The sequence below is a fragment of the Xiphias gladius genome, chromosome 17, assembly GCF_016859285.1.
Source record: "Xiphias gladius isolate SHS-SW01 ecotype Sanya breed wild chromosome 17, ASM1685928v1, whole genome shotgun sequence".
Taxonomy (NCBI): Eukaryota; Metazoa; Chordata; class Actinopteri; order Istiophoriformes; family Xiphiidae; genus Xiphias; species Xiphias gladius.
Genome location: NC_053416.1, coordinates 6,713,352 through 6,738,718, shown reverse-complemented (window position 1 = coordinate 6,738,718; position 25,367 = coordinate 6,713,352). Strand labels below are relative to the sequence as shown.

At 40.2% G+C, this 25,367-nt stretch overlaps 1 protein-coding gene across 4 annotated transcripts; it reads right to left on the bottom strand.

Moving 5' to 3' along the window:
• Positions 1–286: 286 nt before the first annotated feature.
• usp28 (ubiquitin specific peptidase 28) lies at positions 287–24,730 on the bottom strand. Of its 4 annotated transcripts, none has more exons than XM_040150192.1 (26): positions 24,556–24,730; positions 22,157–22,234; positions 20,732–20,852; positions 20,245–20,332; positions 19,176–19,338; positions 15,389–15,475; positions 15,007–15,144; positions 13,818–13,888; positions 13,633–13,709; positions 13,408–13,556; positions 13,162–13,289; positions 12,781–12,876; positions 12,515–12,694; positions 11,637–11,845; positions 10,702–10,772; positions 10,213–10,441; positions 9,146–9,481; positions 8,804–8,937; positions 7,576–7,851; positions 7,025–7,120; positions 6,035–6,213; positions 5,475–5,553; positions 4,118–4,197; positions 3,283–3,406; positions 2,323–2,521; positions 287–2,014 (listed from the first exon to the last, which is right to left on the bottom strand). In XM_040150192.1, exons 1-26 carry the CDS (start codon positions 24,598–24,600, stop codon positions 1,839–1,841), a joined length of 3,609 nt encoding a protein of 1,202 aa, XP_040006126.1. In that variant the 5' UTR covers positions 24,601–24,730; the 3' UTR covers positions 287–1,838. The 4 variants fall into 4 exon arrangements, with proteins under 4 accessions (XP_040006126.1, XP_040006129.1, XP_040006128.1 ...); XM_040150195.1 differs by having other exon boundaries at positions 8,804–8,934; XM_040150194.1 differs by having other exon boundaries at positions 9,146–9,478.
• Positions 24,731–25,367: the final 637 nt, after the last annotated feature.

The following is a 25,367-nucleotide window of genomic DNA, read 5'->3' as shown; positions in this document are numbered from 1 at the left end:
CGGCAGCAGGACAATGTCTGTGGGATTTAGTCAAAAATAAACTAGAGTGGTTTTGGACAACAATGGAGCTCCATGGTACAGAGGAAACACTATGTCAGGATTTGACTCTGCCGACAATACTAGTACGTTAGTAGAGTTAATTCATCTTTGGTTTCGGTATTTTCATAGGATTATGTGACAACGAGTAAAATGTATAGTTATAACCAGCCTTAATCCCTAAATAAGCAGACAAACTATGCTATAGAAACTATGCTATTATGAAGACAGTCAATAATGAAGCAGTATACAGAGAGTATTTAAACATTTATTGAGTATCATCACAGACTACAAGTGAAAAGGCAGTGTGAATCAATCAGCCAGAAATGGCCGTTACAGGAGCTCCATGTTGCTGGTCTTTCCTTTCAAAGGGCTTCTGTGGTTTACAGAGAACCCCTTCAACAAGGCAGTAAAGGCACATTTTGTAAATGCAAGGTGCTGTCCAACAGGGCACTGTCACTCAGAGAAGAGTTGCCACTCACTATCAGATCCAGTCCACAGATGTGCTGAGATCTGACTGTGCAGCAGCCTTTTAGGAAAGAAGAAAAAAAAAAAAAAAGGGACAGAAAACCTTGCCATTATTATTTTTATGCCTAATTGTGCTGTAGATATCATCATCTACATGTAAAATTTCCTAGTCTGTTTTGGAAAAATACAAAGTAATATAAAACATATATTTTAAAAAAAGCTACAAAACATTATTTGTTACTGTGCAGTACAAATCTAGTGGTTTGGTTTTTTTTTTAGCCCTGTATGAAGGCTTAATCGTGCGTTCACACTGCTTAGCAACACAATCAACAGATCAGCAATCTAGTCACTCCCTGCAGAGTTGAGTGACAGTCTGATGTAGCCAGTTTTTTAAAGTTAACAAGTTTGCCAGTCAGTAAAACATGTAACCATATATGAACTTTTCAGAGAATCTAATGCTTCATTGTTCTGCTGATGTATTATTATTTCATGGTTTCACCAGGTTGGTTTCATTAATAATTGTTTGGGTGATGAGAGCAACACAGGAGAGAAGCTGGTTATGGCTACATAAATCTTTACCGTTCTCTCTACAGTTTGAAGGAAAAGATCGTAGCCACTACGTGGCACCAGCTCTGTATGTATGTGAGTAAGTAATGCACTCTCAAGAGAGGGTACCACAAGTGTGCATTTAAAGTCAAAGAGAATCTGATGTCTATGACATGTAGATGTTAACCGATATCAGGTCAATAAATACCTGTATTATGTTTGCCAGTTCTGCAGGTCGTAGGAGAAAGAAATTACAGTGCGCTGCTACCTTATTGGCCTCTTTTGCATAACCTGCGGCGTTTTTAAGGCCATTATGACTTTTAAATACTGTTGGTATTTTTTTTGTTGTTGTTTTTTAACAGATGGGGCTTGCTGGCGGTGGGCAAGAAGGGGGCATACGTGAAAGCTGCTGAGAAGAACTCTGAGGATGTCATTTAATCATGTTGAGAGTTTTGAAGCCTGTCGAGAACTTCTGAAAAAGCTCTTCGGGTTAAAATTTCTGGGTGTGGTAATGCTGCTGTAACGAGCCTGTAAGCGTGTGGTGACAGCCCTGCCCCATCCCCTATCTACCCCTAATGAGTGCTTACATCTCGCTATGTTAGCACATCGAAATGATGTTCATGTGCGATGCCAAACCAGCGAATACAGTGAAATACACAGTTGGGCCTGCTGAAAACTACATGATGTCTCAACCCCACAGTCCGTCAGTAAAGAACGATCCACCATCCAAGTTGCTTGCAATTAGGACGCACATTTGAAGGAGGTTGTTGGGGGTTTCATTCGGGACTTTACTTAACGATGACTATCGAGGTGGTTTGAATGGACTCCATGACAGCGGCCAGGCGACTGCACAGGTCGAGGGCCTGGTTGACGGGGACTTTGGGTGGGTCTTTGAGCACTACTGCGTCAGTTGAACCGTCCAGAACCCTGGGAAGCAACTCACCCAGCTTCGTCTGCAATGAGTCTGGACACAAAGGAAGAGCAGTAGAAATGGAAGGTTTATGTTAGTGTGTTTTAGTTGACTGTTTGTTAGTGTTTGTTCTCAGTGTCGACCTAAAATTAAATGTAGTTAAGGTGTAGCTTCTGGTTCGATTAGTTTTACTTTTGTGTTTGTCTGAGTTAAGTGTTTAGGTTGAAGTCTTGTTTGTTTAAAGGTACAGTATTGAGTTTTTGAAACAAGGCACCATATGGTCATAAGTTATTGGACAAGTAACATATTAGTAACAAATTATATGACATGATTTGCTGCTGTGTTAATATAACTAATTGTACCATCCATGTCCTGGCCCAGGCAGCAGCACCAGTGGCTGCGGATGCTCTCCATGGCATCCCGGTCTTCCTGGGATAAAGCCGAGTCCCGGCTCATCAGGTGCAGGCAGGGGATTACGGCCTCGTCCATGATGGCCAAGCCCTCCACCACCTTGCTCTCCTCACCGCTGCAAAACAGCCGCGACGCGCTTTCATTCAACGCCTGCGCGGTGGATGTTGGCAGGAGGAGGAGGATTGACAAGTTGGTTACTGTCATGAAGTTTCTTCTGCATTTTCTATCTTGTGTTTTATATTTTTATCAGCACAGTGCAAACTGGGGAAATCACAGTTAGTTTGGAAGCCATTCATGCTGCAATATACAACTTACACAAGTGTGATGCAGAAACTTAAATAGAAACTGAATTAGAAGCCACCTTTTTTTTTTTTTTTACCAGCATCTGAGCTTTTAAAAAATCTTTTTTCCCCCTGAACACCTTATGGACCCGGTCAGCTTAATACCCGTGGCTCAACTAATCTGATCAAAACCCCCTGAGAAGCTACAAAATGAAACTTAATTGTTTTTTTCAACTGCTGCTTCAGAGCTTCAAGGTCACTTAGAGCCTCAGCTTAATAGTCATCGCTTCAAATCCAACATACTGAAGTACAAAGACAATACAACAAAAAAATCAACTACTGTCCTAATGCTTTCTAACTGTATTTATATGTGATAATGACTGTAGTGGGACACTAAGCCAAGTGCTACTTATTAAAACATTTGCCCTGCTAGTGACAGAAGCTAAATATGGCACTGTGGGTAAGTCAGTCCATCTGTTCAACATTTTGGTCCAGGGAAATATATTTCAGCAGCTAATGGCCAGATGTCATGAAATGCCAGATGGACTGATCTCAGAGCATGACTGCTATGATTCTGATGAACATAATGTACTGTAGGTCCACACTGACTGGAAGAGCTGTCTTACTCACAGTGAGGCATTTCCTCCTGTAGACTGCAATAAGAGACTTGTCCACGCCACGTTTCTCGCCATTCCTCAGCAGGGTGGCGTTGGTCTCGTACGCGTGAGCCAGGTAGTTCAGTGCCTCCCGCATCCTGCGGCACACACACACACAAGGCAACGGTGACAATGTCGTTCTTTAAAACAAGAAAAAAATCAGTCCCACTTTTGGTCAATAAAGACATACTCATTTTTTTAAATATGTAAACCAATTTAAAAGTGATTTTTAAAAACCAGAACACAGATGTTTTTAAGTTTCACCAAATTCAGTCAGCATGGTATTCACACATCATTAAAAATATGTGCAAATATGTTGATATTCAGTCATAAAACATATTAAAAATTATTTAAAATTGTACTTACAGTACAGTTGTTTTTTTTCACAAATTGTTACAGCTGCAAATCTTTTTTACAGAACAATGTTAGTAGATAATGCTTTTTTTAAAAACAACTTTTATTTGCCCAGCTGAACTTTATTAACCTTAGAAATTAATTTCCCTACGTCTTTGTTCTTGTCATTCCAAGGTATGGTGTAAGAACATTATTAGTTATATTCGGTTCTTTATAAGCTAACTTTTAAATGATTGTGTCTTTATCTCTCTATTGTATACGCTGACTGAATATTCTAACTTTCACCTTCTGAAGAGTCAGCGGTAAAGTTTCAGGCAGAGCGGTGGTGTGTGAGAGTTTTGGTGCCACACGTGGATGAACACAAACAAGTAGGTTGATACTGATCTGCAGAAGCGGTCTGACACATGATGGCCAGGTAGTGCGATAGTGCAGTTGATGAAATACTTGACACCTACTTTCCATGTTGGTAGTGCTCCAGACCAGACAGCAGGTAGACAAACACTGTCCTGAACAGCCTGTAGTCATCATGCCACTGCTGCGAGAGAGCAAAAAAGAACAACGATCACTTTATTTGCGCTTCGTGCTGTTTTCTTTTGTTTGTGCCACTTGACAGTAACTGAGTACAGGCTTTTATTTGTAATAGAGAACAGGCCTAGTTTTTCTTTAGATTAAAGACATTTTACTCCTCTCTTATAGGATAAGGCTTGTGATACTTTTCCTCTTCTTCTTGTGATATTTTTCTTATTGTCGACAAATCCCTTGAAAAGACCAAAACCAACAACGTCTTGGTTCGTCTGTCAATACTATCAAGACTCCCTCATCCTGACTGTGGCAACTCAAACGCATTAGCTCTAATTTTTTAACAAATTTTACCAACACATTTGTTGGGGACTATTTTCCAGCTGCTGGATGGTGTATGTGGGATCGACTCAAAACCAACATGTCACCCAGTGCAACAGCGTGGCTCACTGATGTGTTTTAATTGGTTCTGGGCAACGATGGAGGTCAACGGTCAATTTTCATGAGACCGATTTACAATAAGAAAAATATAGAATATCACCAGACTTATTGTTTTATTAAGGACAAGTTCATACCATGTTCTTGTTATAATTAACAGTTTAAAATTCCTGTTTGTCTCGGGAAAAAATGTTTCCCCATCTTTCCAACTGTCTGTCAAGCTGGAGTATAAATACATAGTTCTCATTCCAATGTGATCAAATGTCATTGGGTTTACACGCTCCCTGCAGGAATTCAGACCACGCAGACCAAAATACACTTGTCAGATTAGGGCCTCTTTCATAAAGGAGAGACAACCATGTAACAATGTGGGTTTGTTACCACACAGGGCTTAACCACACTGTTGCTAGAAATTTTGGCCAGAATGAGATAACATTTCAGCTCGTAGCTGGGCCACAGATCAGTTACAAAAGTCTCCACTGATGCTGTCCAGAAGGAAAAACCTTTGTCCCTATAGGTTTGTTTTTATTAAGCGAGCTACTCAACAGATGCCCGCCCTTTTTTGTTTCTGGTGTGTGTCTCGGCTGTTTCAGTTCATTGCCATACAACGCATTGGATGTGACATCACTTTTAAAAAATATCTTTCCGAAAATTACATTAATTTCTATATCTACACATTGATGATTGGTTTGCTGTTCTTGACCTTAAAGCAATCAAAGCAGACAGCAGGGAAAGGTTAATTTTCAGTTGGATTAATGCAAAAACCTCATAAACATTAGGCACGTATCCTTTAAAATAAGCCAAGGGCGAAGTGGGAGCGTTTAACACTTGATTCTTTAGGGCTATAGCTTGTACCATGTATTCTTGCATGTCCATGTCTTCTGGCTTGATGAGGCGCAGCTTGGCTCGGGCTTCCCTCATGATACTGATGGCCCTGCATGTACATAAATGACATATGAAGAGACTAGATGCTTTAAAACAACAACTGAGCTGATACAGGAACATCCGCATCACGCTGCAGATCTCTGCTCTGGACACTAGATGGCATGATACGCATGCTGTAAGGTCTTCTGTATTTCTGTTTAGTCTATGACGTGCTGCTGCTATGGGTAAAATCCTCTTTCCAGCCACGTTTTAATTAGATACTCACTTACTTCTGCTATGTGTACACATTGTACATAAACAGCCCACCAGACAAAAACCTCTGGAACATTGTTTGTTTTCTGACAAATCATTTCATTTTGTCCCCTAATATCTTAAATCTTGTGATACATTTTCTCTATAGCATCAGTTTCATCCTAGATTTTTACAATATAACATCTGTTTTCTCATTTTTATTACTTTTGAAAACTTGATCCAACGTAATGTGCTAATGTCTGAGACTCGTCGCGGGGCTGTTTGTTATCTGTGTGTACCTCTCATCGAAGCTCAGGTTCCGGTCCGTAAACTGCTCCAGCAGTGTCCTCTCAATAACACGTTTGGGTGCCTTGTTCTGGAAGAAGTACACCAGAGCGTGCTGCAGACGAGCATCCTCTTGGGGTGTAGCCTCCTCCTGGGAGAGCTCAAACAAGCGGGAATATTCCTCATGGAAGGCCTGAAGGAACCGTTGGGAATTTTAATATTTCAGTTTCCCAAAATGCTCATGGTTAGCAAAAATGTAACAGCAAGAAGAGAAATTTTTTTTGATTCAACCTCACAGTGACCAATAGACCTCAGAATGACTCATACAGGGACTTAGCATGTTACAAGTTAACTTAATGCAAGTTTTGTCAATGCGGTGATGCTTGCTAACAGAGTTAATGCATATGTTTAACATTATACATTCATAATGGATTACGAGAGCTGAAAATATCATCAAAAATTCACATAGACAGGTAAATTGTGCCTTTGCTCTCCACACATGAGCAGATACTTGTGTTGATGCTTGAAGCCCAAATGGATTTTTTAACTAAGACACTGGTGGACAATACATTCTGTTTTGTCATTAAAATGTGGGGATAACCCAGTTCTATGAGTCAAGAGGAAAGGCAGAAATGTTCTGCTTGTTATGGACTTTGACCCTCTTACCTTTGGAACGCTGAGGTTTCTAAAAAATCTTGTCTTTATCATTTATAGAAAGAAATATTTCAGAAGCTCCTTATCCACTAATGAATAAAACTAATAATTGTTACAACAGTATATGTATATTACATGCTGATGAATATTGCAACAAAATTCGCAGCTGAAAAAGAAGGAATGCCCTCAGGGATTAAACTGTAGCCAAGTGCATCAGAAAGGCATAACTGTTGCAGATAGAGAAAGGGTTACTCCAAACACACCCACATTCAAAGTAATGAGTTCAACCATGCATTGATTTTGGGAAATGTAGGGCTGACGTGAGATGTGAGGACCCTCACAGACCATACCTTGATGAGGCCAGCCTCAGGGCCTTCCTTGTCAAAAGTTTGTCGGGCCTTGGCTATGGCTAGAATGACGCCCTGCATAGCTGGAGTCAGCATCATCTGGGAAATGACAGAGCAGCGAAGAAGAGAAACAAGACACTAATGATGTCTGTGTTAAGATCCTGAACAGCTGCAACCCATCTCCATGTACTGAGATGCTGCAAATGCTTAATTTTTTTTGCTTAAATTTAAAATGCAAAAGAACAAAATTCAAATGTGTTCCAAAAGCTGTGAATAAGCAGCAGGTGGAACAAAAAAACACACTCTTACAGGCTTACGCTATTCATTAATACACCAGTTGTTGTGTTTCAGTGGTGACGCTGAATATCAAATTTATGTGGAACTATTCATCACGCAGTTATTTGGTGTCATAAATTTAATGATAGGTGATAAAGAAAAGTTTCCACAAATTCTTTCACTTCAGTTTATACTCTGGGCCGCTAACTTGAAAAGTTTACAAGTGCAGCTGTGACATATTGTTACTTATTTTCTATCCCATCATGAAATGTGCTTACCTCTTCATTGTATCCATCTGCATCGGCCCTCACCATGATCCTGCCCACGTTCGGGATCTCCACTTCTGAGACCTCGTTCTCAGCCTGTCGCTGTCTAGCCGGGGCCTCCTGCTGCTGCTCCTCGTCTTCCCGCTCTGCCTCATGTTCAGGAGCTTCTCTGGAGGCCTCCGGATCGCCTTCAGTTTCAGGGCTGAGGCCCGCCACCTCTGTGTCGTCCTTATCCACATGGAGGTCGGATGGTGCCTGGTTACTAAGCTCTGCTTCAGAGTCAGGAGACTGACGGAGAAAGATTTAAAGATACACATTACTATGCCTTCGATCTCTCCATTATCTATATCAGGTCATCCTTTTCAGCGTTTAAAGGGCCTTGTACCCATCCTAGCACACTTTGGACATCTATTATAGGACTTGCATAGTGCGTCTCCATGTAACAATGTGCCTACCCTAATCTACACATCTGAATGCATTATCAACACCTGTGGAGTGACATTAATTTATCTGGATATTATCAAATCAAATACAGTACACAGCATGTCTTTCTATTTTAACTCTCTCTCTCTGGCTACTAGTATCCAGTTAAAGGCTGGTCTTATTATATGTAGTCAGGTGGGTGATTGGAAAGCCTGCGGCTCTGTACAGTTTGAAATACACTTAGGGAAGAATATTCCCTTACACGTGACAAACGAGTGTGTCAAGAGAGCTCTCGATACGTCGGCAGGACGTAAGTGGTAATGCAGTGGTTATTACCTTAACTAAATTACCAGTTTATCTAATGCCATCTAAAGGAACAGCCTACAATAAATCTTACATTCATGACGCTTATAATCACTTTTGCTGACATTGTGTCCGAGAGGCTGATTCAATTCCATGGTCATTTATCAGGCCGTATTTTGTGGTGTCGTTGTATTAGACTGCACCGAAGTTTGTAATATTCTGACCACGACAAAAACTTAAAATTATGAAGTTATAAAAATTATTTCATATGTCTCTGAACAAACTACTGATGAACAAACAAATCAGTTGATGGCGGTAAGTACTCCTGACCTTCACTTTATCTGTACATTGCCCTACACCTGGCCTGACATTAAGCCCAGATTTTCATCACTATGCTAAGTGGTGAAATGGGATACTTCACCCAGATGTACACACTTTATTTTTGTGGCCTAGAATTTCTGACCCATATTCAACAGAGGGGGACGAAAGGGCGGGGTGTCACGGACTTGCCCACCTGACTCTGCAGCTCCTTCTCAGCTGAAGTGGAGCCCTGGCTTGGGCCCAGGGCGTCGGTTACTGCTGATATGCTGCTGTCATCTGGCTGGCAGCAAGGGCTCTGTGGTGGTGAAGGCGTTAACTCGGATTCTTCTGAGGTAAAAAAAAGAGACAAACAGAGAAAGTTTTGGAAAAAAACCCAGGCTTTTGGCTTAAAATGTGGAGGCATTAGTTTAAACTTTTATGCCCATACAAAGTATTTTAATGATGATCATGCATTATCTGAAAATAACACACAATGGGTTGTTAAGGCTTATAAAAAACACTCCTCATTCCCTTTCCTCTAGTCACCACTACAGACCTTCAGGCTTCTCTCTGGGATCGGGCTCCGGATCCTTCTCTGCCTCTGGATCTGGTTGTGGCTCTGAAACAGCTCCCTGGTCCAGCTCTTCAGTGGACGGTCCTGACTGGGGTGCTGGCTCGACAGGTGTTTGCTGCACATTGTCTGGACCGGGATTCGGGGGCTCTGTTGAAGCTGTGGCCTCACCCTGTGGGGCTGCCGTCTGGCAGAACTGCTCCTCCCATTCACTGAGCTCCTGCTGGAACCAGCGGTTATCTTCATGGACGTAGCGCCTGAGGATGGGTGGCAGGGAGTCCATGCCATGCAGCACCTGACCTGTCTCATCATCTGTGTCTTCTGGGTAGATGTGTGGAAGTGTTTTTTAATAGACTTGAATAAAAAAAAAAAACCCAAAAAAACCCCACTTACTAACCTTGTGTGTACATATTGGCCATTAACAGTGTTTTAGAAATGATAGCAGGATTAATTAACTGTAAATAACATTTATTATACAAACTGCTATTTCCAATATATGCCACAGTACATAATATTTACTTCATACTTAATACAGAGGAGGACTGTGTTTTTGCTATTCTTATAAAGAACAGCCACCGCTGTTGAGTCAGAGCACGCTACATTAAAAGAAAAACTTTTTTATTTATCTAGATTGGAATTTCTAGAACTTGTATGAAGTATTTGCATTATTACACATTGTTTTACCCTTTTTTTTTTATAAAAATCTGCTTTCATTGAGCTACTCTGAACTAGCCTGATCAATGGATATAAGACCTATTTTCTAGCCCTTAATCCCATTTTTTGCTTGCAAAAAGGAACTATTTATTAATGCTTTCCGCCGTGCATACAGAGTGCACACGTAGCCAAAGAACATTAGAGTGAATGTATCAAAACATGTAGAAATCTATGCAGATGTGTATCTGCATGTGTTAGCAATAGCAATAATACATAATTTTATTTAAAAAACAAGGACCTTCCAGTTGTCTTTGTACGTCACATGCATATATTATATATATTCTATTCCTCTTTGGTGTATCACATCATTGGTAATTGAAATAAATATTTCGATGTACCTGTAATAAGGTGGGGTAGCCTGTCATCAATGTACATCAGGCAGTAGGCACTGGCGTTGGTCATGCCCCCGAATGAGTCTCGCTCCAGCTCCTCCCATGATGATTCGGTGATGCTGATATCATTGTACTTCATCCAGCGCTTCTTGGCGTGGTCGTAGATGTACGCCCAGTAATGACCCGCCGATGCCTGGCCTTCATGGACGAGCACCGCATGGAGTCTGTAGGGTACCTAAATAACAGAGTGGCAGAGACCACTCACTGCCCGATGAAGCCTACAATTTTGCGATCCAATGTCCAAATATTGAGGGCTGACTGTGCAGCGCTAGACTTCACTGCAGTGTATCATTCATATGATCTGTTCTTATTTGTACTCTGTAGCCCTGTTTTCATTACAATAGTTTCATCTAATCTCAACTCACTTTCTACAGCTGTACATGTAAAGTATGTGATTGAATTGCTGTTTGTCAGAGTGAATTAAGTAACTCTTACCTGGCAGAGACTGTTGTCTGAGTACATGCCCTCAAGCGTCTGAGTGAGCCTGTCAATGCTGGCCTTTAGCTCTGACACACACACACACACATACCAAACAAAAACAAATCACATTTATTGTTATCTATGGTCTGGAATGGGCACGAGTCACAGTCAGCTGAGAGACATAGCGACATTGAGCTCTATTTTAGTGCCGGTGCGCAGCAGCACGCCAGTGTAGTGGCTTTTTCCTAGGGTGCAATAGAGATTCTTTCCTGCACCAGCTATTTATATTTATATACCAGGTATTTTTATACCAGGTATTTTGGTGGAACAAAGTGGGAGAAGAAGTGCAGTAACAAATTTGTCTTGATCACACTGCAATTTCATTGTCAATACTGACCACATTCTGCAGCATCTCCCATTACTAGTTTGTAAGGAGTTTCAGTTACATGTAAACACAGCCATATTTTATCTTTTTTTTTTTAATTAGCAATTGATCAAATGACTATGCGCAATGTGAAATGTGTAATTTGTAGTGACAAACCACACAGCTAATAATCACCCAACTTCGCAGTCACCCTCAGCTCGATGTAGCATTTAAGCTTCTTTCAGCTCATTGTTTTGGTTTTATGGCCTGCAGCTTCACTGCTCTGGTTCACTCTCACGGCTCTCATCAACCCCGTTTCGGTCAGTAAAAAAATCCGGAAACGTCACTGCAAACTACCTTTTCAACACCATACAACAGATATACAATCTATCTAATGAACACAGTGGAGAATTTCGTAGCTGAAAATTGATTCTAAGCCAGCTAAAGCCCATCAAGACTTGTATAGTCTTAGTGAATACGAACTGTGAAAAAAGAAAGGAAAACTGCTCTTACAAGGCAACCTTAGTTAATATGACTGTATATAAAAAAGTTAGTGTGTGCATTATGAGTATATGCATTAGCATACCATTTATATCATTCTCTACTTCGGTCCTCCAGCGCTGTAGGCAGGTCTTAACAAAGTGAAGCTCTTCTTCAGTGATGCTGTGTGGGGCTGGGTGTGGTGGACAGTCGATAGGGTGTCTGCACTGGGTGAAGGGCTTGTAAATCGGGGTCCGCTGGCAACTTGAAACACTGGAAACCAGGCCCTCAGATGAATCTGTGTCTCCAGGTTCACTGAGGGCGGCAAAAAAAAAATCATCAGAGACAGGTTGGAAGTCTGTCCATTGTGTTTAGTTAAGCAAGAAGGCTGTGAGTATAATGTAGAAGCAACATATGTCTTAAATAAGAGAGTATTCTTTTTCAGCTCTATTTTCATTAAATAAATGCTACACTCTTCAACCATAAAGAATGACTGTTTACACACCTGCTAAAGGACAGTTTTGGTCTCTAGACTGAAGTAATTAACTCGGTGAGTATACTGCTATTATCACTAACAGAAAGATGGCCCAAATTATGAAAATAAGGCTGAAGTTGTGAAGAAAAAGCAAAATGATCCTTTGATGGGCACAAAAATCACACCCAAATTGTGCATGGCATATTGTATATCAGCGGGTAAGCTGCTTATTTATAATTCATGAGAACTGGAGAATAGATGGAATTTAGGATCCAGGATTTAACATCAGAGAAACAAAATACAATGAAGGTTTATATGTTATGTGCAGCTGAGTATCATCAGCACAGCAACGGAAAGGGACGTTATGTTTATGTATAGCAGGGCATATACACTGTTGTTGGCTATTTATGCTGTTCTACTAAAAGTCTGTGGACAGTGTATTATTCTGTTTTTGGTTTTGATCGGGGGCCGGTGCCTTGTACAGTTTTCCGGTCCTCTGTATACCCCACCTGTTGTCTGTGGAGATGGGTTCACTGAAGGGGTGGCTTGCGGGAGTCGGCGAAGATGCAGCGAGTCTCAGGTCTTCAGCTGGGGAAACACTTGTAGGCTTGGTGGTAGCAAACTCCAACACAAACTGCAGCATGTCTGCCAGAGGATACTTGGTAGGTCCTGAGCCATAGTTTTTGTAGCTGTGAATAAAGGCATTAGACAATTAGTCAAAGATTTGTCCCCATTAAATTTTAAAGTCATATCTCAGCTTTAACAGGTAACCTACCACTCAAATTTCTGTTGAAGGACTGCAAGTTGCTCCTTGAGTTTTTTCACTTCTCCTCTCCTCTCATGGGTCTGTTCTATGTTTTTGTGAAGATATCTGTAAACATAGAAGTCAGGCAATTCCCATAAATGATCAGCATGTGTTTTTAAGATTTGTTGGAACATTTAAATACTCGTGACAACCTTGTTTTTTCGTCACTTCTACATAAATAGTACACTGAGCATTCTAATGGCATAAATTTGCAAGACAATCTTGGTGAAACTTAGTGCAGACTATGGGCCTTTTAAAATGATTTCTTGTCTCCTGTAGTAGTTTTTTTTACCGTGTTTCTGAAACTGAATGAACTTACACTTTACGACTGTGTTACCGTGGAAAGCTCACCTGTCCATATAAATGATTTGTGGGAACTCGAGTTTCTTGTGTATCTTCTCGGGACGACCGAGCTGGGTGTTGAATTCAAATCTGGACAGTTCAAATGTCAAGACTGGTGGTAACTTTTTCAACCATCTCTGCAACCAAGAGAAAATACAAAAGTGTCTTAGCACAACATCAAATTGCACAAGCACTGGCTGAAAATACAAAGTAGGGCAGAAACTCTACAGTTAGTCAGTTGATGAAACCGTTCACCTCACGGCCAGATGTAATGCCGTGCTCTGAGTGTAGCGATTCAATCTCCTTCTCAACCATAGCACCTTCTAGGCATTCATCCAGGTTGTTGAAGCCGTTGACTTGAAGAGGGTACTGGCCGAACTGCTCAGTGTTACATAACGTCTTACCTAAACAGAATCACATAAACTGTGAGTGAGCGAGAACAGAATTCACATTGACTGTGACACCATGACAAAACTTTACCTTCATGTCTTCTTTCTGTCACAAAAGTACCATAGAAAAGCTGGACCATGGGGTTTTGTTGTTTGTCCTCTGTGTTACTAAAAGTAAAACATGACCTTTATGTTTATCTAATTTAGCAAACAGAGATCAAGTGAAGAAGAATAGTCATTTGCCATGTATGTGGATGACATCAACATATAACTTACTTTCCATTGCCAGCCAGCTGAAATGCGTCCTCTAGCCAGTCAAGCAGTTTGTGGGAAAACTCACTGACATCCTGGAATGAGGACATAAGACAAACGTTAGTTCTTCTTTTCTTTTTCTTTCTGTGATGTGCTCCTTTTCTTCTCTGTAATGGATGTCTATAGAACCAACGAAGGGAAGCGTAAGAACTACAGGGACGCTTGAACAATTTTATGTACTGTATCAACAAATTTAATCTACAGTATGCACTGGATCTGGGTCAGGTAATCGGGCAAAGTTAATTATAAGCATGGAAGCTGTAGTAGTGAAGGATAGAATAGGTCAAGGAATTAATATAGTCACCGGAAGGTCCTCACAGGAATAAATACTAGGATAAATACTGGATGTGGAACTTAACTCTTTTCCTTGAAAAAAAAAATCTTCAATAAAGGTAAATTTTCCCAATGCTTACGACCTTATCTCAAGGTCTTCCTCGGTGGACGGAGTTTGCTCAGTTGTCATGGAGATTGCACAGGTGTACAACCGCTTGTTATCACATGATCGCAGTCCCACACTAGGGCCGCATGATGACAACTGAGCTGTCTCCTTGACAACTGGAAAAACTCCATTTGCTGAGAGAGACTGACATAAGGTTTAAAGCTCTGTGAAAAGCAAGTGAGGGCAAACTCACACTACACATTACTCACCACAGTAGTACACACTCTGGAGAGGCAGTTACAAGAAATAAATAAATAAAATCTTTTGGGAGGTTTTATGTCTTTAATATAAAGCACCCTTAGAGAGATGATGGGAAAACAGGGAGAGAGAGAAATGCAACAAAGGTCCCCAGCCACACTCAAACTGGGGACTTTGCAGTTTGATGTAAGTGTCTTAAACCCCAAGCCACAGCAGCGGAAGCTCGAAAAAGGGAGTTAAGAAACCATTTATCCTCCCTAACACAAATTAATGCCTCACTGCCTTGTTAGAAAATAGGTGAGAGAAGGAAAAAAATTGAGGGAAGGATATAAAGCACAAAAGAGAGAAATTGGGGACCCCGTTGAAATGTCCAACAGGTGATAATAAGGTGCTGCCAGATGTGCACTCTGGCTGGTGCCTCTGAGGAAGAAACAAGCTAGCCTTAGCAAGTGGGAGGTTCCTATAAGTGGAGCTAAGATGTTTTGGTAAAAGACAATAACTTTTTGTGTGTTGTACCTGTTGGGCCTCACTGGTCCTGAAGGCATCTCGCAGTAACTCCACTGCAGCAGAGGGATCTACAAACCTGCGGGTGGAGCCCACCATGAGGGCAAACAGACAGCGCAGCTCCTGCATGAAAGCTATGTTCCTCTTGTCCTGTTCATGCAGACTCAGAGTCAAACTTCATCCCCTTTGCACCATCACACACTGGCTATGTTTATATTAACAGAAAATATCCACAGCTTGCGTGTAATCAGTGAAGGTTACACTTTATGTGTATGAATTAGACATTTTGAGAAAAATTGACCTATATGAATAACAAGCAAACAAAGGGTTTTTCTGGTGGAAACGGCAATGACAGAGAAATCCTCGTACGTGCTGGTGACAGTAATTTACTCACTGAATGGCTCTTACACTTCTCCAGTACTCGCTCAGACAGATGGTAGTTGAGAACCAGCCTCCTGAACACAGGCAGGTGGAACAATGACTGCAACAAGACAACAAAACAAGGAGCATTAATCTCGCCTTCCAGTCAAGGTCAGATCTTGGAATGAACAGGTGGCAGATCATGATTATAGTGGCCATGCACTGTAGTGGTGGTCTAATTTGAAAAGATCATAGAGGAAACATGGCCAGATGCAAAATATGTTATAAAATACTGTTCCCCATGCATCAGCTAATGTCCTGTCAATTATATTTAGCTAATTAACATAAGACATTTGCAGCAGTCCAACTTCCATTTTACATTCATACGTTTAACCATTCAACACATGGGTTTTTCACTAGATTTAGGTTACAACAAAATGAAAAATTAATAAACATGTAGCTTTGCAGTTCGTCCTGCAGGCCCCGGAGCTTAAGACATTCCTAACCCTCTACGGGTGGGTAGGAGGCACTTTAAATTTCTCAAATTATGATGCTTTTGGTGACTAACTCTTAAGCTTCAAAGGGTTTATAAGATGGATTTTACTATTATCTTAGGCCTCAGAAGGTTTTGGGAAATGGGGTCCAGGATGAAATTTATTTATTTCAAAACGTAGGACAGGAAATAGCATGGGCCTCATGTGTGACCCTTGTGGATAAGTAGTCAATCCTTCTCTCTCTGAAACTGGCTGGAAAATCAAGAGCCTTGCTATTTCACAATTTAAAGTTCAATCAGATTCAAATCCATACGGACTTGGAAGATTGATGGATTTTTTTCCATTGGTTTCAATAAAATCACAGGTTTATAAGTGCAGGTATTTATTGCAAATTAGACGAAGTGTAGCTTTAGGCCCTTTGGCACTGACTTCACCAATCAGCTGTGATGCTTGCCACTTCATCAAAGTAATCCCAATGAGTTACTAAATTATCTGAATGAGATATTAAAAATTGGCTCCAAGTACTAATAAAATAAAACAAAATGTCTCCTTTGCCTTCAAAGGATATGTTACATAGGAGATAATTATGTCTCGGGAACTTTTGGAAAACCCCTTTTAGCAATAATTCCTGAATTTCAAGCTTGGAATTCAGAGTTCTTCTGCTCCAATGTTTTCAACACAGCTTGACTCAGTGGCCAGTTTTCTTTGTTTCTATTGTTGATGTCAAATTAAATATTCTTTGTTTTATTTCACACATAACAGTCAAGCACACATACCATGTCACTTTGTTATATGATACTTGTGTTTTTCATGATAAACTAAATGCTTTAATATCTGTCAGTTAGTCTTATGTGTCATGTGTGGTGGTGAGTGGAGCTTCTGAGCACTTATGAATATCTTGATATATATTTCCCTTTGAGTGGGAAATTCAATTACGGCTTATCTCAGTTTTACTGTAATTTATACCACAAAGGAGAATAGAGGGATAATGAACTGCCAATTGAATCATGTGGTCACTCAGCCTCAATCTGATAGTACAATTACTTTTTCAGGGGGAGGCTGCTTTATCAAGAGTTTGGCTCTGTTGAATCCACAACAATAATTCCAGCTGTAACAAACAGTATCGACACCAGTAAATAAGAAAACAAAAGGGTATAATTTGAACACCATTTGTATTCAGACAACACTGCCTCATTTTCTCATTTCTATTTCCAGATAATAACCTCTGTCCTTTGGGGGTTTGACTTCTAAATCAATGTAGAAGCATATCTGAGTTCAACAGAGATAAATAATCACTGTCTCTCTGCTGTCCACTTCAGGTTCAGACTAGGAAGTCCACCGCATCACATCACTGGCTATTTAATCATCCACACAGCCTCTGCATCTCAATGAGGGCTCCGGTTTCTGCCGAGCCACCTAATAGGCCTGACTAAATTCAATCTGGAATGGACTTGTAATAGAATTAGCAGCTCAGAGAAATACTGTATGTCCTCATTTAGCAGGAAGATGCTCACACACTTTTGTTTTGCTTCTGATGTTTAATTCCATTAGCATGGTATAGCTTTGATGAAAAGGTGAGATTCAAGTGAGATCTCTTTGTTGTCACAGTGTTTCTGCTGCCACTTTAAAAACATGGTGGGCGCTGAACTCGGTATGGGAGATAATTTTGAAAACAGGTCACTGAAACAAAAACGGAAGATCACTAAATATATCAACCATGCGTGCACTAATTTTACAGTGGAACAAAATATCAGACCTAGGTTATTGAGACTGATGAAAGCCAGAAAGACAGTTGCTACCTCAATACAAGTTTTGACACCTCTGAGAGACTAAAGTTAGAAATCTTGGAAGGCAAACAAGTCTATAAACTTTGGCTGAGCGAAGTGAGAGAGCTGTTTAAGCCATTAGAACACGTGGACACTCAGAAAGAACTTCGTGCACAGAGTTTTGCACAGACTAATTGGTAGGTGTGCACCTTATAGCTGTATTATGAATTTTGTACTTTTGAATACTTTCATTCAAATTACATTCATTCACGGGTGCCCATCCCACGTCACAGGACACTACCACTACTTTGCACAGAGGCAAGAGAAAACGAAAATGAAAGCAAGCAAATATTGTACTGTATCCATGTGTGTAAAGCCTTGTAGAGCAGATATAAACTTAACAAATTAAATACAAAACACTGTCATTGATGGTAAGCCTTTAACAAAGGCTGAGCTGAGTCAAACGGCTTGTACTGTATGTAAACATGTACTGTAATCCACATTCAAACAAGCATCCAGTTTTCACAGCCAAAGACAGGATGCCAAATCCTTAGTGTCCACAAACAGATCTCTAATCAGGTCATTGGTCAGGTTAAGAGTGATATACGGCTTTGGATGGTAAATGTATTTAATAGCACAATGTATTCTGGTTTGCTTAACGTTTCTTACCGCCATTTTTACGTATAATTTGTAAATAACAGAGACTTAAAATAACTGACACTACAACTTATTTCTAAATACATACTGTAAACCAAGCTTTGAAAATAATTCTACAAGGTCCCTTGATCATGGCTGGTTATTTATAAATAAAGATTATTATTATTATTCAAACAATCCCAGCATAAGATGTTTTTAGTAAGTCCTTTGGCAGGAACCCTTATTAACCTATTCCACACTTGCAGCATATCACCCATTCATCTAACTTCACATGGCTCCCATCCCATATCAACACAGGCTGTAAAATATCAGGGCCAATGTATCAACAGAACACTTAGACAATTGCATGTAAGTATCGTGACCAAGATATTTATTGCTTATGTGCTTTAAGACAGCTCCCAAAATAAATTATTTGTCTGTATACCTTGTATTTTGCTCAGTAAAAAGGGGGATTAGGGTTGGAATTTTAAAACTTAATCAGGACATCCCTGGAATTAAGAGCAATATATTGCACTTAATTTAATGTTTTTCTACCTCTCTACCTCTTTGTATATTAATATCAATAACAGTGGACTTTAGTAACATTTGATTGGTTTATTGTGGTCTTCGCATTTATCTATCAAATTAAAAACAATAATAATTGTGATAGCTGAGTGAATTCATTAATAAAAAGCAGTGGTGGGTACAGTATGTTTGCACTGTAACTGAAACATGACAGCTGTTGTGTGTGTGCACATGCTGTTGTTATTTGTCTGCGCCACAATGGTCGGAAATGGCCCTGTTTTAGTTAGTTGTTTATTACGTGTTTTTTGAATGAAAAGGGCACTGTGAGTAGTATTTGGCCAAGCTCGGTTGACAAACTACCCATGTTGTGGAGCAAAAATGCAACCAATCTCATTCTCACCTGTATGACTGCACTGAACCAGCAGGTGTTTCCTACATTGCGAATGCCCACAGGCCAGTCGTCCTGACGGATCCAGTCTGCAGGGCTGCACATCTCACTCTGGGCTTCACATCTTTTCCTCTTCATTCTTGCTGCATTCTCCTCTGCACTGGCCTCCAGAGCCCTGTAGGACATCAAATTACCCATTTGAAAGCTCTGGTTTGATAACACTATCAAAAACACATTGACTTAGTTAGATTCCCTGTCCAGAGCATAGGTTGTATAATAAAACCTTTATGAGTGAAACCCCCCTAAAGTCTGCCAGGAAAACACAAACTATGTCTCAAAACAAAGGCGATTACCTGGTGTGCTAACTTCAATATGGCTACATGCTCATCATGATGATGTTAACATGCTGATGTTTAGCAGGTAATGATTATCATGTTCACCATCTTAGTTTAACTATCATTTTTAGTTAGCACTACACACCAAGTACAGCTGATGGTAATGTCATAGGTTTTGCAGGTATTTGGTAATAAACCCAAGTATTGGATTAATATAATTTTTGTTAGGACATTTCACTCTGAACCAGAAATGTCAACCTCGTGGTGGCACTACAGGAAAAAACGGGGGCTCAACAAAGTCATTGGCATACGTTGTCTGGGAACCATTGATGACTGTATTAAGTTTTGTGCCAATCCATCAAGTAGGTGTTGCGATATTTCACTGGATAAGTGAAAACTTTGATGGGAGGCGGTGCTCAATGGAAAGACAGGGGATAATCAATGCCAGAAGTCTTTTCAGATCCATCTGCAAAACAGCTTTCATATATATTCTAGTTCAACTGTTCTGTGTGCTTTTGTTAGGCATGGACTGTCAGTTGTAGGCAGTGACGTACTGACCTGACAACTGACCTTGGCAACTGTATGTAATAATAATAATGATAATCTTGGTTGTGGTCTAGGCAGTTTGAGAGCCCGAGAAGAAGAACACTCACAAGTGTCTATTTTCATTTTCGTATCTTTGTTGTGAGCAGACAGCGATAAATAAAAAAAAAGGAGCATCGCATAGAAAGCTAATTTTCCTCAACCTATGGAATTCTCTCTCCTCCTCTTGGGCATTGTGGGACTCCTGCAGGCTGAGCTCTATGGCGGTCTGCAGTTCATCTTTACGAATCCCTGAAGAAACAGACAAGAATGTGACAACCGAGATGCCACAGTTCTGGTTAAAACAGTCTCGTGTTAAATTTCAGCAAAATATGGGGCATAATATTGCATATGCATTGCATTGCGCAGTTCTTAATAATATTAATTCATCTGCTATGCTGTTGACTAACCATTCTATCTGTGGAGACCTTATTAAGTTGATTAAATAGACAAACTCTACACAGAAGTGCTACACTGTAAAATTTATAATTAAAAATTGGAAGGAAATATTTGAGCTGCAGAATACTCTTACATGGTTAACCTTTTGTAACAATCTGTAACCATCCTGTCCCATTTGAACAGAATTAACATACTACTTTTCCGTAACAGCCATCTGCTGTATATTTGAAAGCCAAAAGCCTCTAGCTGTACCCTTTTGGCCCTCCCAGGCCTCTCCAGAGGTCCCCGACTCCTGTGGTTCTTCAGGATCCTGAACCTCTGCAGGCTGTGTTGTTAGCAGTCCAACAGCATGTCCAATGTCACCCTGACTGGCCTTAAAGAGAATTGACAAGGAAAAGATAAGGGCAGATATTTAGGATATTATTAGTGTCTGCAGTAGATTTAGCAATACAACACAGCACAGGAACAAAATAAACAAATATGAAATACATACAAATAAAAACAAAGCGAACCCAATTTGGTAAGGACCTCCGACAACATGTACCCCTCCCAAACCCGTGAGCTCCTGCATTCTCTCTGTCTGCCCCTGGTAGAAGAGGTTGAATGATGTCTGCACCACAGTCAGCCCGTCTGTTTATTGCACTGTTTGTCAATTACCACTTTTTATGAGGTTTCCTATTAAGTCAAGCGCCACAGGATTTTTTTCAACTGCAGTTCTGTTTGAAAACATAAGCTTTGTGCTGGGGTGGAAATCTGGCATCCTAGGGGTACTTTGAATGTAATCAGAGATCATTTGACATTAATTACACTTTAAGAACAGCTTCTAAAGTGGCTCTAGGAATGGATAAGCATGACATTTTGTACAGACGTTCATTTTCTCTGCAGGATAAATTTTTATGAAACATATCTAAACACTTTGGTGCTCATAACATCTTAAACCCTATAGATACATGTATACTGTAGGTCACCAAAGAACTTTTCTCTGACACCATCCTCTGGCCGGGTTTTAAATTTAATTAACAAAGACTGCTGAGAGTAAAAAAAAAAAAAAAACTCTGAGCATCAACTTGTATCAATCTTATTATCTAGCTTTCTTCACAATGAGCATGACAGCCTCACAGGGCCTCTAGTCTGGCTGCAAACTCTTTGGTATTTTTAAAATCAAATTTCTTCATCAAACAATATTTATGATATAAAAATTCCCTGAAATGCTTTGAGGAAAACTGATCACTTTATCCCAGTTTGACCTAAGTCACTTCAATGCTTGGTAGTACCGACAGTCAAATTAGGAAATGTTAAATACTATAAACATTATTGCATAAAGATTAACACAATAAAACTAAATGAGGACAGGGGTTTTGAGTTAACAGCTATTATCAAGGCTGGAATGCCAGCTGAGAAAATTGAGCAACTGTCCCAGGTGTTTAGCTGTAACGTATTAAACAGAAATGCCTTCTGAACATCTCAAATGACACAGGTGTCCACCTGTTTAATTCCTGTCCGTTCAGTAGCTGGAATCTAACAGAGCTGTAATGGTGTTACACTTTATAAAGGTCACTTACTAGCTGGCACTGTGACAAAAAAAGATTTGTACTACACACAATGAAGATACCATCAATTGTCTTACTGCACAATGGCAGTGATCCTAAAAGCTGGTGATGATTTCTTGGGTCTTACATTCAAGGCTCTGTAGAGAATCTGTGGGTCCTGGATGCCAGTGATCTCCCTCAGCTGGTTGATCAGCATTTCGCTCTGCTAAGTGGAAAGGACACAGGGAAAACAAGCTTGAGCTCCTTAATGCACCGCTCAAGCCGACATTTCCTTTGTGGCACTCACACAGTTTGCTAGTGATGCTCTGGCATTTGACCCTCATGTGGGCTGACCATACAGACAAAACTGGGCCACGAGCTACAGACTGCTCATTTTTTTCTACAGATTCTCGATAAAAAGTAGATTTATTATTTAAAATTTTAAAACTAGCCAATGTAACCCATGTTTAACCCTTGGGGTCCACCATGCCCCACATACTTTTAGCGAACACAAACTGAGGCCCATGTGAGACCTGAAGATAAAAGCAGGCTTCAATCGTAGCTTGTGACCCTCATGGAACAGCATGGCGTCTATATGGAGCTGAAGGACAAATGCCCAAATGCCAACCTGTTGAGGTCAACATGTGAGTTGTGTCAGGACAATGCGGTTTGAAAAAAATGGAGCAAAATTCAGGGGCTTTAATAACCGGCATTAAAGGAGTAGTTCGACATTTTGGGAAATTCCTTCATTCGCTTTTCACCAAGAGTTGGATGAGAGGATTGATACCAGTCTCACGTCTGTACAGCATGTATGACGACCCACTGCCAAGCAACCAGCAGAGACTCCAGGACGCTAGGTTCAGATTCACGTTACTGGTCTCAGCCAAGAAATAATCTAAAACATACCTCCACAATTAAATTGCAAATTGCCGTTTTTACACTTGGGTTGTTTTCACAGATTAAACAAATGAGATATAGAGTTTTAATTTGTGAGCTTTAGAGGTACTGGTAGGTGGATTGTGTCGCCGCTGGACAGAGCCAGGATCTGTGTCCTCCTGTTTCCAGTCTTTGTGCCAAGCTAAGTTAGCTGGTGGCGGCGGACGTGATGTATCAATCTTTTCATCTAACTCTTTGTAAAAATAAAAAGTAACTGTACTTCCCAGAATGTTTAACTCTTCCTTTAATGCAGTTACTGAAGATGTGAACAAATGTTTTATCCATGGATTTTCATCTTGATTTGACAAGTGTATCCTTACTGGGGATGACATGTTGAATAAAGTATTTTAGCCTACTGTTCCCTCTAAACTAAACTAAAAAGCTAATAGAAATGTACTAATGCTGTGTGGAATCAGTTGTGTGTCACCACACCAAACACAAACTCTCACAGGCTGTCCTATGTTTATGACCCCCTAGACACAAGAGAGAAATTATATGACTCTGCTGATTGAGAGGCGCTATATAAAGCCTGCTACCCCCAACAGCTGGTGAACATGTCAGGGTATCTTTCTGACACACACAGGAAACCAAGAGCGGGCTGACCAGACTTATATGGAGTCCGGGAGCTATCTGAGACCCTCTTGGTTAGCCTCTATTTTAGGCTACTGACATGGATAGCACAGGCTTCTGTTTATCATTCCACTCACCATGCCACCAGACCTGAGTGACAAAGGCACTGGGTGTCTCTCACTCTCTCTCTCTCTCTCTCTCACTCTGACACACACACACCTTCTATGTCAATACCAAACATAAAAACAGATGCAAACAAACATTATGATTTATTTAGACACTACAGAATTTCTACTGTATGTAAACCCTTATCCTTTGTACATAACATAATTAGAAGCTTGGAGTCATGTACTGTAGGGCTGGCTGGAATAGTTAAGTAGAAAGGCCTATTGATATAACAATAGCCTGGTTGGATGGATACAGAGCCAAGTACTGAAAATGTTACACTCTAGAATAACATCTACAGACAGAAATGAAATCTTTTACAGCCTGTATCTGTAGAATAATGGGCTATGGTAGTGATAGATTCTAGTCCCTTGTGAGTAGCAACTGAGAACATTAGATCAATTGTGAAAAATTAATGTATCAAGCATTTACTTATAATATTTACTACTTTTGGTTACTTCTTTTCAAAATCAAATCTCGGATACCAGACATTTAGCGAGCACACATGTATTTAGATAAGAAGCTAAACAAGTCTAAGCTTTCAGATAGAAATTACTGCTAGCTAGTCAGCCACATTTGGGAAAGATTTTGTTTGAATTTTATTGAAATGAGAGCGGGTTGGTGTATTTGATATCCGCCGAATTAAAAAGTGTTTTCTACAAATTATGAAAATGTTTTGAGGTTTGTTTTTCTACCCCGTTTACATGAAACGATATTTAAGGTAACTTTAAAATCACAGATTTTTAAGGCAGATTTGGGCTTCGGGACTCTGTCCACACAACGGCGGGGTTAGTGTCAACGTTAGTTCTTCAGGCATTCCGATGCAAACATGTCACTTGTTATGTTAATAACGGCTCCTTCGTCCTTTGCGCTCACCGAGTTCGTTGAATTTTCTCCATTTTCAGTCTGTTCAGCTCTCATGGCAGATTTAAAAAAAAAACAAACAAACCCGAGTTTCTTCCCGTTTTCCCCAAATGCTCTCAGCCCTGACGCCGAGTCAAGCCAACTCCAGCTGACAAGCGCCAGTGCGACCAGCCGGCCGCGCGCGCTCACCTGTCAAGACACGCGCGTGCACCAGAACGATCGCTGACGGGGACGCGCGCGCTCTCGCAACGCGAACGGCAGGACGCTTCTTGCTGTTTTGCCCTGAATGACTTTACAGTATGTCTCTGTAATGTCAGGTGAGTTCAGCTTGACATTACACTTTTATTTTCTGATTCGTAGCTGTTAAAGAAATTAAAAAAAAAAAAAAAAAAAAAAAGAACAAACTCCGGAAAACCAGATTTCTATTTTTTTTTTCATAGCTGCATAAAATGGGCAACACGGACACGTTTTGGTAATTGACATATACGCATATTTTATCATATCAAACACCTTTTATGTTTACGTACGTTTTATTTTTTTTTCCTCTGTCAGCCGACGTCTTCCACTGTGTGTCTCTAAAGCTCTCTCCTGATAAAATGCCCTTATTTTCAATATAAGTTTGAGGAGTTTAGTTACGTTTTTCCATGAAAACTCCCACTGTAGTGTTTATTTTCCTTGTGTGTGTTAAAGAAAACTATAGAATGTTGAAATAATATTCACTTTTTAAAAAAAACTTCAAAAGTAGTTATTTTTAATGTGAAAACGATTTATAATGATTGAAAAAAACTTCTTTCTTTATGATTACATGATTACAGACAGAGAAC